Source organism: Trifolium pratense, linkage group LG7 (assembly GCF_020283565.1).
Source record: "Trifolium pratense cultivar HEN17-A07 linkage group LG7, ARS_RC_1.1, whole genome shotgun sequence".
Taxonomy (NCBI): Eukaryota; Viridiplantae; Streptophyta; class Magnoliopsida; order Fabales; family Fabaceae; genus Trifolium; species Trifolium pratense.
In genome coordinates this window covers 52,611,667-52,626,565 of record NC_060065.1, presented here as the reverse complement: position 1 = coordinate 52,626,565, position 14,899 = coordinate 52,611,667, and the positions used below count along the sequence as shown (strand labels likewise).

Here is a 14,899-nt window from a genome sequence, read left to right as displayed (position 1 = left end):
ATTCGAACAACTTGAGTGCCTGATTCAATTAGTTGAATAGAACATGACAAACATGATTGAGAGAAAAAAGGATGATGACAGTGTAAGTTCCTCAACAAAATTAGTGGTTCAATACAAGTTATAGGTCTATTTTATGGAACTATTGTTTGTCAGTGCCTATCTTCACAATCAAACATTGTAAAGGAAGATGGATAAACACAGTTTAAATCCAAATTAATGAAGACAAATGCAAATGCTAAGACACTATCAGTGTATTAATTATTTATATTTTCCAATAAGTACAATTTTATGATTTCTTGGTCAGTTCCTTAAATCTTTAATATACTTTTTAGCAAAACCAATAAATAAAACAAAGCTCTTCATCACTTGAGCTGATCTCACTACTCAGTTCAGTGAAAACGTAGAGATATTTAAAATGTACAACAACAACCAAGACATAACCTACTAAATGAAATCAGCTACACGAATCAAAAACATCTCAACACTGACATAAATATAAGTGTGTATTGAAATAGATTCTTTATAATGGGGGTTAATCGAAAAGCATTGAACCAAATTATACGGGAGAATGGCATACAAAGTTTCAGAACCTGCTGGAGGTCGATATTCTACCAATGTAGCTTAACTGCTCAAGCATCGATCAGTAACATGTATAGCTAATTAAAGACCCTGGAGTTAACCTAGAAACTTGATACACAATCCAGGTCATTCAGTCGTTGTCTCATACCAAACTCATATAGGAAAAGAAATGCAGAACATTAGTGATCATAGGATAAGGCGAGCAATAATCATTAATCAAGCTCGCATACTTGCTAAAAAGGTATGATAAAATATGACATACATACTTACAGTACAAACTAGTAAAATTATGCCAAACTGCTCTTAAATTTTACAGAAATTGTACTGCTGATGCTAATTAACCTGTGCCAACCCTTGAATTTAACAGGACAAAATGGGGTAAGAAGGAAAAAGGAAGGGATAATTTTACATCACTCATTATAGGATGCGAACCAAGCTATCACAACAAAAACATGATGGTGATCTAATGAATTCAGACCCACTCAAATAAATTTCAAATTTTCAGCTGATCCAAACTCAGCAAAGTCTCGGATTGATGTGGGTTGTTCTCAGTCTTGTCCATCTCTAGAATTTTAGCTGGAAGCTTATCTTGCTCGACAGGGGCATTACTGGCAGGTAGATCTTTTTGGACAGGGGAAGGTTCATCTTTTCTTGGTGGCGGGGCGGCATATACAGGAACAGCTTGCCGAATACTGACCGGAGGAGCTACTCGTACAGGAGGAGCCCGTATAACCTGATGGACTGACGCAGGTGGTGGCAGAGGTGGTGCGGAGAACACAGGTACTATGGTCCTCATAGCCACTGGAGGTGCAATCCCATGGCAAGGTGATCTCATTTGTCGAATGGGAACATAAGGTGCTGCTCCTGCTGCAGGGAACCTCAGAGGACGGGTCACCCGGCTTTCTAGTGCAGAAGATTGTGGCGGATGCACCATGGACTTGTCATTGGTTGCTGCTGCTGGCGGATGCCTGCTTCGAGGATTTTCATTTGCTGTTGCTGGTGAAGGTTTGTATTGAGGTCTTGTCTTTTTGCAAATTAGGGGAAGGATCTTTGATGTGGTGGCAGAAGGTTGAGAACTAGTCGGCCTGATATTTTGAATCTGAAACTTTTTCTGAAATGGAATCGGAGCATTTGGATTGGACATTGCCATCTTTTCTTTTAGACGGTAGTTCAGCAAAGCCCGTGCTATGGTGATCTGTTCTAATTCGTCATTGTTCTCAGGTTCAGTTGAAGAGCTAGCAGTCTCTTTTGCCACTGATGAGAAAGGAAATTATTGTCAATTCATATTCAGTCTTTTACAAGGGAAGTAAAAAATCAAACTCAGATATAAAGAAAATGATAAAGTGGTTTAGATTGTGACAAAGATAAAGATAACAAGCTTTATGGCGCATAATGTTAATATCATGTCTTTAAAGGAATTTAACTTGGAATAAATACATAAGCATCTAAGAAGGTTTATTATTACTGTGTTGAAGATCACATTGGTCCGTAACAGTTAACACAAATTATGGAAGCACAATAGTTTTGAAAATAGATTGTTAGTGCATCATCAATTCACCACAATACCATAAGATAAAATTTTCAGCCAAAATCATTGGCCACGTGACCATATTATTGAAGATGTTTGGAGTCCCACAAATCCAAGCCCATTTAGCACATGTCTTAAAAAATGTGAATATAAGGTAAACAGACTTAATTTTTTAAACATAATGTTATCCACCCACTTACATTGCTTTAAAGAAGACCAAGCTGCCATAGCTGCATTCTTCTCGGCTTGTTTCTTATTCTTGGCAGGTTCACCAGTAAAAGTGATACCTGCCAATTCTACTATCCCAGTAAAAACAGGTAAATGTCCTAGGCCTGATCTGAATGTTGTGTACTGAGGCAATGGAGCCCCGACTCGTTGTGAAATTTCTTGCAAGAGGTTCTTGTAGACTCCAGTCTCGTCCTAAAAAATGTCAAGTGTGATAAGTATATGAACAAAAAGCTAATAAGTGTGCAAAGAAGACATGTCAATCAGTGTGTATAAATAAACATATTAGCCACGAAATCAGGCTAATAGGGAAAAAAATACATTAGAGTAAGGCTGCCTAAAATAAATTCAACAATGGGTCAGACGGATCCATCAGTGGAGGAATTCTCCTTTTCTCCGAAATTATCCTTTGATTTGGATATATTATATACCGGAAACTTCAAAAAAAGATCTAATGCATGCATAGGAGAAAATATAGTGCTTTGCACCATGTGCAGGGTACCTACATATCCCACTTTAGAAGATAAGGAGAAGATCAAAGGCAAAATCCCCACATATTCCAGTTTTAGATCTTTCATGTAGGTTTCTAACAGATTATATGTCTGCAATGGGTCCAACCCTTCCCTGTATCCCCCACCATGATAGAAGATCTACAGCATTAGGTTGCCCTTGCTTTATCAAGTCTTATGAATGGTTATGTATATTAACTGAAAAGCTTCACTAACAATACAACTTTTCTATAGCAACAACAGTTATTGGTAAGATTGTTAGCTCTATACCTACCTACAACCTATGAAGCACAACATTTCTCCATCTTCAAGTGCCGGGGTGACAAACACCCTTCCATTTGACAAAGACACTCGTATGACACATGCATAATACTCCTCGCCAGGTGTTTGATTAAATTTTTTTTTTTTTATTGACATGGAGATGTGTCACGCATGGGTAAGATACCTCTTGGACATTTCACCAACACTCAACTATGGGTTGACAAATGCAGTATATAACTCTTATAAAATAACTTTAATTTTGTTTTCCAAATAACTTTCAAAAAAGTCAACTATACACAGCCAACTACGTATGAATGGTGGAAATTGACTCCATTCATTCATACTCTTAATAACTAACATTACAAACAGTCAAACACCATAATGTTCCCAACGCCATCCCCCACTCAACATTATCATCAAAAATCACTTCGATGTATTAGGTTATTCGTTACCCCTTGTTGAACCAATACAATAATTGGTTTTATACAACATATAAGAATTCAAATGTAACTTAAAACACTGTTCACTTACTAAAAATCAGATTGAGATTTGAGAATCTGGGAGAATTTCCTAAAACTTCTTCGGCAACTAAAAGCAATAAAAAAAAGATACAGCAAATACACGTCATTCCTTCCTTGTATCACACCAAAGAGACTAGTCACTAAGGCTTTGTTTGTGAGTGGATTTTGGAGGGTTAAGTCTATATTTTGATAAATAGTTAACATTTTAAAATTTTAAAATAATTGATGGTAGAGCATGGTAAATGATTTTATAGTGCCCTTAATTTAAAAAAAGAAAAGTAAGCCCACCCCTCCAAAAACCAACTTGCAAACAAAGCCTAAAAGTGAACATATCAGGCACGGCACATGGGTGGCGGTACAGTTGAGCACGCCAAACGAAACAAGCAAAATGGAGTATTCTCAATTTCCAATTTCCACATTTCTTAATTTTATTCTCACTAACATCCATAGTACAAGTCCCCTTAAGCTTAGCTTAGTCGGTAGAGTCGTAGAGACATCGTATTTTATACAGGAGCTCGGGTTCGAACCACGGACACTCCACTTATTCACCTTAAGGGTAGAATTCTAGGCAACCTAACCAAAAAAAAAAATAAAAAAAAAATCCAAACTTCAAATTCAATAACAATGAAAATTGAAAACCTAAGCTCATCAGAATTGTTACAGGTGCACATAGATTCAATGTCATGACTCTTTTTCCAATTCACACTGTACCTAATCCTACCCTAAATCAAACAAGTCAAAGGACATTTTGGTCATTCCACAACCAACTCAAAATTCAGTCATCGGCGCATAACACCACGCACTTCATCATGCACTGCGACACAGTGGCGCACGTTAGCAAACACCTTTAACTTTCACTATTTTACTCTTCTTTTTTCTTCTTTTCACAAGTTTTTTTTTTTCTAGCGTTACGCAAAACCCTAAAACGAAAAGCAACAACATTTTGAGATAGAGAAAACTCACGAGAATCTTAGCAGCGAGAGAGTGAGAAGGACCACGATGTGAAAGCGAATTGAGAGCAACTTCAGCAGCGGAGTGTTCAGCTTGACGGAGAGTTGAACAGTAGTGAGGACTCTCGAAGATCTCGCCGTTAAAGTTAACGGTAGCTTTAAACCTTGGAGCGTGATCAGGACCTTCACGAATGCAAGTGTATGAAGGAAGATTGAAGCAGCTCCTCTGCGCCAGCTCTTGAAGCTGGTTCTTGTACATTTTCCGATCTCTCACTGTTACAATGTTTGACGGAAAATAGATCGGGTCGTTTTGTTCTCCGGCGAGACCCGGTCCCGGAGATGCCGGAAATTGTTATCGGAGATGAAATTAGGGTTCCGGGAAGGAAGAGTGAGAATGAGAGAGAGGAGTTAGAGAGAGAAAGTGGAGGAGTGAGAAAGGGAAAGGAGAAGAAAGTAGAGAAGAGAAAGTAATTAGTGATTGCTGGGAATAATATTAGTTTTGTAATTATTAATATATGAATAAAATAAATAACATTTCCTTTTTAAGATCAAAACATTTCCTTTTTCATTTTTTACAGTAAAACATTTCCTTTTTGACAAATTGGTAATGTACATCGTATGAATATAAATTTAAATAGTTAAAAATGAAAAATGATAAATCTGCAAAAAAAATAAAAAATTATAATTTATTTTTTCCACCACCGGTATCCGGTCCATTGGACCGCTTAATGTGGTTCGAGGTCAGTTGTGGTATCAGGTTGTTTGAGCTCCTCCTGATCGTAGTTGCGGGGATCGAATAATGATTATCCTTATCAAGTCCAGTATTAATCAGCACTGAACCAACTAATATCGGTAAAAATTATAATATTTAAGTTAATAACATAAATGTTATATCCATGACTATGATTAATGTATTCACAATTATTATTTTTTTGTCATAAAACATTTTTTTTTATCTACATTGTTTTTTTTTTACTATTTTTATCTACATTGTTGACAAGTTAGTTATTGATTGAATCAAAGAGAATAATTAAAGGATTTTTTCATATAGAATGATTTTGATTTGAAAGACCAAACCACAAAACTATTTGGTGGAACACTCTCGCTTATGATTATATTATTTCTTGATGATTAGCATGATTGATTTCAGGGTTTATGAATCAACTTTGATTCTAATAAATATAACCAAAATCCTTACCAACAACTCATTGTTGAAATAACATAGACTCTTTTATTTGCTAAAAAAATGCATTGACTCATTTATTAGTTTTTTTCTTTTAGAAATAGACTATCCCTTAATTTGTGTCTAATATTTAATTATGTTATTAATTTTAAAAGTGTATGTCTTGATATATTAAAAAAAATATAAAAATAAGTGCTTACCACTTATTCTAAGAAAATATTATTGTGAAATGCACTTTATTTTAGTGGAGCAAAAGGGTGTTAAGTATGGCCTTTTGATAATGGAATTATGAAATGATGGAGTTGAAGGCTGTTAAGGTCATTTCATACAACTAATGCATTCACAATATTTTCTAGCACAATCCAACACTTTGACAAAATTAACACTTAAATTAGTCATTAACAATTTTATTAAAGACAAATTAGTCATTGTAATTGATGAGCCGAAATTCTTAGACAAATTAGTTTGTTTACATATGAAAATGTTAGAGCCGCGAACAAATTGTCATAGAACAAAGTAAGTCTTTATTCTTCTCATCCAAACCATATTATAATGATTTTGTGTTAATTGGACAAGTTTGTTTTTATTTTTCATATTATAGGGTACGAAAAGTTTCACTTTTGTTTAACAGTGATTAATCTCCCGTCAAATAATTTGTAGAGCACACAAAATAATTTTCTTTTCTCTCAATCGATTTTTCTTTAATACATAAAAGACGAAAATCAAACTCATTATCGTTTGTTTAAATAGTCTAAGTCCATATTTTTTTTTAAGAATATCCGGAATTGGTGAACTTTGACACCAAAATATAGCTAGATTGCCATAAAGAAGTTTAATTGCAGCATTGACAAATTGGAGCTACCCAATCCATTGTGAAGATCCTGATGAATGAATGGAATGAATGAAGGAGGCTCGGAGTGAAGAAAATAAAAGTTGAACGAACTTTATCCTTATAAACATTAAATGGAATAGGCTATAGAGCATCATATGCCATTACAAATATACAAAACTTACTATTATTAGATTAAATTACGGAGTACTACTTCATTTTCGTCTCATAATTAATTACTATTATTATTATTAGGTTTTTTAACTGCATGTCTATTTTAGTCAAAAATAAAATAAAATTGTATGTCAGTTAATTAATTAGTCTATTTTATTTGAAGAGATGTTGGTTAGTCAATTTGATAATTTCCGTCAACTTTTAACCCCAAAATTACAACCTTTTAACACTTATAACTTACAGCAATTCTCTCTTCCATGTATGGTTAGTTAATTTTGAATTGGTCAAATTTGTTACTTTTATGGATTATTCTCTTGTGTAAATCTTTCTTACTAAATAACAATGCTCTTAAAATATTTGGTATAACTAACGATTGATTAACTAAGAAATATAAATACAAAACCACTAGGTTTAGTCCTAAGTTCGATTCTCATTGGCTCCGTTGTAAACAAAAAAAATAATATAAATACATTAAATCAAAAGAGTATTTGGTAGTATTATTTATATTAAACTTATAACCACTTTCAATATTTTAATTTTTTTATTCAAATAGTTTAGTGATTAGAATTTCCCTATTAAAATAAATAAGTGGATAAATAAGTGTATGTGCCAAGATTCAAACCAAACAAAAGATCCAAATAATTCTCTCAAATTGTTTTTAGAGGATACAACTTTTGTTTTAAGGTAGGATAGGGAGAAGGAATATAAATAAATAAAATAACAAGGGTGAAAGAGAAACATTTTAAATAAGCTACAAGGAGAAACTCTTGCTTAGGAACAGCCCCAACACTTAACATTTGGGCACATCCAATAGAAATATGACATTTCATTTAAATTTTTTAAAAAATGTAAAAAAGAACAAACAAGAACCAGTCTTCCTTTTTCTCTCCTTCCGCCACTGTTTTGACTTTTTTGAGCAACTGTTTCTCCACCGATCGGCAGTGGTTCTTCACCATAACTGACTTCGACAATTGTTTCACTGTGGGCATCTCCAAAAAAGAATAACAACTTCTCAATTTGTTTTTCTTATAAAAATCTAGATCTATTTCAACAAACAAACCCAATATTTTAGCATCCCAAAGATTCAACATCTTGATGCAAACATAATTTCATTGGGTTCCAAATTATATATATGCTGCAAACTCAACGAAATAACAAAAGTAACTGGGGAACCACAATGATAAAAACAAAATGATTTCATTGTCCTTGATGGATAAAACTCATTCAAGTGAAACAATAGATCTAAAACTAATTGAAACTTTTCAATCTTTTAATTACATTAAAAATATACACAAATTGTCGATCATATTCTTCCACCATTCAAAAATCAAACTGAACTGCGATGAAAGAAGATTTTCAGTAAAGAAGATACAAGAACTTGCTTGGAAGAGAGAAAGAAGATTTTGTTTTTTTTATTTTGTTTTTCTTCAGAAAAAGAGAGTGATAGTCACGTGTTTCCTTTTCTTCTGTTATCTTTTATGAGCTGTCGAGACTTTATTGGTTGTGCCTAAAATTGAAGTGTTGTAATTGTGCCCAGAGAAGACTTTCTCAGCTACAAGTACAAATGAGAAAAGGCAATAAAAATGCTACTACAAAATACTAGTGAGATAGGAGTAGTAAGATTTTTACCAAACAACTACTTTTTCAAACATGTTTATAAATAACTATCAATTCCAATGGGCTCCTCCAAATAAAAGTCATCATATTAATGCAGGTGCAGAAATCATGTCATCATCTTTAATTCCTTTACTCTCACAGCTGGTGATGATATTATAAGAATGATAACAAGTTATAGGAACAAGACACTTGGCAAACTGATAAATGTACTAATTTTACATCCAAAAAACACTTTCATAGAAAAATACATGAAATAATTAAGAATAAAATCTATAAAAAAAATTATTAAATAAACTTTCTCTTACATTGTTTACAGTATTTGTTAGGAAATCACCATGAAAAGGGGCTACCTCCTAGCAAAAATATTTCATTTTCGACATCTTTTACCCATTGACATACCCGGTTGCATGTCTTTATTGAGGACGCCTGCATAAGGTCATTGTGCAAACACAGTCAAAAAAATTCCAAGTAGAGTAGGGCAAAAATAAATGCAAACTGTATTTCACAACTTTTAGAACCTCTTCTCAAATAAATGGACCAAAGAGGTTTTTTCTCCCAACTAACAGTAGCAACCATATTGATGTAAAGACGGTTGAAGACATTATCCTAATAAATATGTACACACACTAATGCTATTCAGAAAAAAAATGTAGATTACTGTAGAGTTGAGACGTCATTGGATATGAATGATGCATAAAAACATGCTAATGGTGGATATCATACAGGACACTTGCAATTTTGTACAGAAATATAATAACTAAGAAATCTTGTAGGCAATAAAAAAAATACCTTCTCTGCAAGAGGATCAAATGCAGCATAAAGTTCGAAGTCCTGTGTTACCCAGCAGAGCAGAACTGCCACATGAAAATGATATTACTAGTCTGATCAGTGCTCAATGAAGCATGCAAATGCAATGGCACTTCATATCTCAAAGTTGATTTTTTACATCACAAAAAATAAAAAGGCATAGATTGCCCCGTTCTTCTATTGCACCTTATGAAAAACAAGGGGTCAGCTTTTCCATAGAATCACTCATACTGAAACATCATGGATTAAAATAGAGAAGAAATACCAAGAAAAAAAACGGATTCCAACTCATTCCTCACATGAAAAAAAACATCAGGTCATAGAATTCAAAAACGGAAAGAACTGCATCATCTCATAAAAGATTCAATATCATATATCCATTTATTGGATGTACCATAACTACTAGAAAATATGAATTAAAATATTCATTACCATAGTTTTCATCCCTCTTAAACTGAGTTTTGTGTGGCCCAATTCCTTTCTCATGCATTGATGCAAAAAGTTTCTGATACGCTCTAAATAATCTGAAACAATAAAGGCAGGTTATGCTTAGACAAAGAACAAAAATGCAAAAACAAAAAAGCATAATAGCATAAAAGAAAACAAGTTTCCATAACATTACAACCTTTTCTGCTTCTGAGGAGTGTTAATAGGTGATGAGAACTCTGAAGATACATACTGATCCAGATATGTGCTGCGGTATATGAAATGCCACAAACCAGCAACACCAGCAACACCAGAATTAGATTCTCGCAATCTTTCAGGATAATCTGGTTGAAGCCTATGCTGGCCCAAGTGACATGATCCAGAATGAGATAAGGGCGGAAGATCCTCAACACGCATTCCTCCATCAAACAAGGATCTTTGAACTTCACCAAGGACATTTGACTTCAAAAGGACCGATTCGATACGAATCCTATGAATTGGCAGGCAAATTTAGAGACTCAAATCTCTTTGCTATGAACCATTATGTTCTTTTTTTTTTTTTTTAATTTAATAAAAAATAATGAACAGAACAATAGCAGTGGTCATATTATCAAATCATCCTTTACCTGCAATCCTTGAGATGGTGAAATGCATCAGAATTAGTTGTAAGCAACAACAAGTATGTGTCATCCTGTCACAAATACACATAACACTCGGTCAATTATGAACTTAATGTATAACATATGGAAATTGTCTATGCGCTCGTCACTCACGTCAAAATAATGGATATAAGCATACAAAAATGCTAAAGGATTGTATCTTGGCAAGCAAACAGGGGAAAATGCCTCCGAGGTCCTGCATGATTATAGTCCAAGAGAAGAGAATGAGAAAGTGTAAAATGGTGTGACAAAGGCAATAAATGTACTTGCAACTGAACAACATAAAAGTAGTTCTGCTGCTCGTAGCATCAACAAAACAAGTCATGTAGAGTCTTATAGACTTTACAAATAGAAAACTATGCCATCAAACCATCTCTGAGATGCTATCTGAAAGATAAAATAATGCCAGTTCAACTTGCCTAAAGGACTCTGTTGACATAACAAAGTTGGCCAGTAGCAGCATATCATCTGGATGAAGAGAGGCTTTCTGAGCACCAAATAGACTGATCACCTGCCTTCAAACTTTAATGAGTTATTTTATTATTTTATGTCTGCATATGACTTGACTAATTTAGTATAGTGTTAAACCTTGTGTCTGCACATCAGTATTGCAAACAGAACACCAGAATCAGCAACGTCTTGCAAGATGGCACCAGCAGCTTGCCTTGTTGCATACGCAAGAGGTAGACAAGTATAAGCATGAAGAAATGTAGCTGGGTTCCTGATATGATCACACAAATAACAATGTTAACTACTGAAGTATAGCATAGGGTTTAGGGAAACCAGAGACATCAAACAACCTCCACAACTTGCCCAACCAAGGAAAAACAAAAGGACAACAGAAAAAACATCTAATACACCTCTATATTTTGGAGGAAATATTTTATCGTTTCTCCTTTTTAAAAAAAGACTAGATTGTCCAGATTAGAGAAACAAACCAACTAAAAGAGTGGATTAGTGAAGAGAAGACAGTGTCTGTTCCACCAAGCAAGGGTGTCATATCAAACTTCGGATTCTTCTCAAAACATCTGTTTACTGACTTTGTCAGTATAACGATCATCTGCATATGTATAAAAACTAAGGATGTATCATATAACTGTCGCAACTTTGCTAGTCTATTCGAATGATTAAAAAAGAGATGCAATAGTAAATTAAGAAACATAAAAGCTGAAGATGAAGGAATAGTGAAAAAGCAAATGAATCGAATTTTGTTTGGGGTATACTAGCATCCAACTCAATTATACCTGGCCATAAATGAGATCCAATTGCCCTCTTAGTGATTCGTAAGGCTCTTCTGTGCAGCTGATACAGACTAAGTAAATTGGTCCTTTCACAAGAAAAACCACCTGGACCATAATAACTTCAAATTAGTTACGATTTCAAAACGCCAAATCATCATATTGCTTGAGAAGAGCCTAATAAATAAAATCCTCTTTACATAAAATCACTAATGAACCTAATGTGAGTAACTTGGCAACCAAAAGCACAATATACATCCAGTATTTCTATCTAACACTCAAAAGCAGAGCAAGGATTGGAATATAATTGTGCATATTGCATAACATGATACTAGTTATGTGGACTTGAAGTACTAGCTTAGACGGAAATAAATAATAATAATAATAATAATAATAATCAAATGAAACTATATATTCAGAACAAAAACTTGTACAAGAGAAAAATGTGTGATCAGACCTGATGCTTTCCAGCCCTCACCAACTTGACACGGTCACTCCTGAAAACATAGAAAGAAATATTTGAAAAATCCTTCTCAAATTATATTCAGATAAGGAATCAAATATATTTAAGAATATTTTTGTAAGTATAAGTTTATAATCTAGAACAAAGCCAACTATAATACCCATTCTCAACGAAGGAAATGATTGCTTGCAAAGTTGCTGAAAACCCAGCAAGCTTGTGTTCATCTCCATACCTGGAACAAACAAAAGTGTGAAATAAGAAATAGAGAAACCGGGCACAAGTTTGAGGCAACAACAATAGAGACATATGAACAGTAATTGAGGGGAAGCTTATGTGAGGAGTTGGTAAACACTGACCTAGAGTATATTGGTTTGCCGGAATGACTCAGAACAAAAAAATGCTTCTTTCTTTTCCTCCATGATATGGAAGCATCATCCTGCACTTTATTCATTAATCAATCAGGATATGGTATTACAGGTATCTTCAGTGTAATGCCTCATAGGGTAGAAATCTTAAAAGAAATATCTGTATCAGAAAGCTGAAGTATTTAGCTAGAATTGCGGAACAGCTCATAGTATCTATCACAGCTTATTTGAGTTTGGAGGTTAAAGCTAAGATGCCGGCTTCATTCCTGTTTCCCATGCCTTTTCATTTGCATTGTCACACGTGCATTTAATCGTATGTTGGACCAGAATCTCGAGCATGAAAGAAAATCCTTAGACATGCTTCTAACAATATGTCCACCGCACTAGTGATACTACACTTTTTCTTATTTAACTACTGGTTCTATTTTACCTAGTAAATTCAAAGTCTTTGTTATCGTAGAGTCAGCATGGAAAATCAAGTGATAATAAATTTGATAACAATGTTGTTTGTTTAATAAACCCTTATACTGTATATTCCAACATTTAATGAATCTTCATCTTCACGGAACAGCTGAATAGAAAGAAGCAAAGCTTATAATTTAGTAGTCTTTTTACTGTCTCCCAATCTGTGAGTTGAATTTAAAAATCATTCATTAAAGACTAAACATTGGTTCACAATCACTTGCCTCATAAACAAATCCAAATGTAGATTTCCAAACATTCAAAACAAACGTATTAAATAAAACAATGAAACAAAACTGCATTAATCCTATACCAGTAGACAAGAAATGAGCCTGATATTAATGCATCAGGATGCCTGAAGATGTTTTCTAAAGGGCGTATTAAATAACATCTATGAAGCACCGACACAAACATACACACTAATTTAGACCTACTAATATTATTTTTTTGTCAAGTAGCCTAGTCGCCAAAATCTCACACCTTAAGGTGAATAAATGGGGAAACCCAAATTCAAACCTCAGCTCCTCCATATTGCAATGTCCCTGTGAAATGATTTATGCTCAAGGGAACAATTTTGATCTAACCTACGAATCACCGACATGTATCTGTTAATATATGTTTTTTTAAATGATAAAAAAATACTCCCTCCGTCCCATAACATTTGTCAAATTTGCACAGTAATTTTGTCCAAAATAACTGTCACTTTTAGTTTCCAATGCAACTTTAATGGATAAATTTTCAATTATACCCTCTAACTAATGCTATGGCCATCACTCCCAAGTTATTATTCTCTACCTTACATTTATGATAATTGAAATACACCAATAGTTCATACTTCATACTCCCTCTGGTATTTTTTATAAGAGACACTTCACTTTTCTAGATCAATTGAATAAATAATGTATCTGGTCTATATTATATACCAGATACATAATTTATCCAATGAATCTTGAAAGGTTAAATGTCTTTTATGAAAAGGACCAGAGGAAGTAGTTAATATGGGTATTTGGGTAAAATCACATTTTTTTTCTTTCGTTTATCGTATTTTCTTAAGTTGTGACTTGTGTTAAATGGTCAAATGCAACAAATATATATTATGGGACAGAGGGAGTACTGCATACTTCTAGTATACGTATCCAAAAGTATACTAGAAGTGTCGGTATTCCATGTTTATCCGACGCGAATTTCTATCCTGTTTTGGAGTATATGAGCTTCATAGATAACTAAGTGATTATCAGACACTAGGACACATCTTCAAACTGAAGTATCGGCGCTGCATAACTATCACAATGGATACACAATTCTCCTAATCATTACACATTGTTGATAACGGTGCATAAATGACACTAACAAACAAATAAACAAGAACACAAAAACGAATCAAAAATAAAGAAATTGCGAATAATGAACTATATATACCTCATCGAGATTTCCTTGACTAGGTAACAAGGAAGCATCGGAATCATTAGAAACGGATGGTGGAGGATCATGAATATTCAATTCCTCAATTTCATGAGAAATGCTTGTGGCGGTGCTGCTACTACCTCTTTCAGCAACGTAACCGCTACTGGTAGGAGTTGAAGGTTCGGAGGAGTGTTTGGGAATAGATCCATGAACGACGCCGTTTGGTTGATCGTGTGTGGATGGCTCTGCGTCGAAGAGGCTTAAAGAGAGTGGTGGTAAGTTGAATTGGATTGAAGAAGCGTCGGAGGTAGATTGGTTCATCGGTGGTGCAATTCAACTTTGAAGAGAGAGAGAGAGAGAGAGAGAGAGAGAGAGAGAGAGAGAGATTCGGTTGGTTTTGTTTGTTGCTTCTGACGGACTCCGAGTGATGCGTCCGGCGTGCAATGTTTATGGATTTATTTTATTTTTTTACGAGAAGATGGTAATTAATTATTCTTAATTTATTTTTTGATGCGTCCGGCGTAAAAAATATTATTCTTAATTTTTAAAGCGTAAAAAAAAAATTATTCATATTTTTTATGAAAATTATGTAACATTTTTTAAATGATTTTTTTATGACACATCATTATTAAAACTTTACAATATTATTATTACTTTAAGTTGAAATTATAGATAAATTAAAATTAAATAGTTAAATTA

At 33.9% G+C, this 14,899-nt stretch overlaps 2 protein-coding genes across 6 annotated transcripts; both read right to left on the bottom strand.

The window, feature by feature from the left end:
• Positions 1-768: 768 nt before the first annotated feature.
• LOC123898779 (double-stranded RNA-binding protein 2-like) lies at positions 769-5,079 on the bottom strand. The gene is made up of 3 exons (XM_045949792.1): positions 4,587-5,079; positions 2,308-2,527; positions 769-1,833 (listed from the first exon to the last, which is right to left on the bottom strand). Exons 1-3 carry the CDS (start codon positions 4,830-4,832, stop codon positions 1,073-1,075), a joined length of 1,227 nt encoding a protein of 408 aa, XP_045805748.1. The 5' UTR covers positions 4,833-5,079; the 3' UTR covers positions 769-1,072.
• Positions 5,080-7,379: 2,300 nt separating this feature from the next.
• On the bottom strand, positions 7,380-14,652 carry LOC123898172 (vacuolar fusion protein MON1 homolog). Of its 5 annotated transcripts, none has more exons than XM_045949063.1 (15): positions 14,216-14,626; positions 12,326-12,405; positions 12,130-12,201; positions 11,964-12,003; positions 11,513-11,614; positions 11,207-11,328; positions 10,857-10,989; positions 10,688-10,779; positions 10,383-10,464; positions 10,236-10,300; positions 9,809-10,099; positions 9,616-9,707; positions 9,166-9,230; positions 8,682-8,802; positions 7,380-7,738 (listed from the first exon to the last, which is right to left on the bottom strand). In XM_045949063.1, the coding sequence occupies exons 1-14, from the start codon at positions 14,519-14,521 to the stop codon at positions 8,707-8,709; spliced, it is 1,638 nt and encodes a 545-aa protein (XP_045805019.1). In that variant the 5' UTR covers positions 14,522-14,626; the 3' UTR covers positions 7,380-7,738; positions 8,682-8,706. The 5 variants fall into 5 exon arrangements, with proteins under 5 accessions (XP_045805019.1, XP_045805020.1, XP_045805021.1 ...); XM_045949064.1 differs by lacking the exon at positions 7,380-7,738 and adding an exon at positions 8,465-8,517; XM_045949065.1 differs by lacking the exon at positions 7,380-7,738 and having other exon boundaries at positions 8,465-8,802; positions 14,216-14,349; positions 14,380-14,626.
• Between the last annotated feature and the right edge of the window lie 247 nt (positions 14,653-14,899).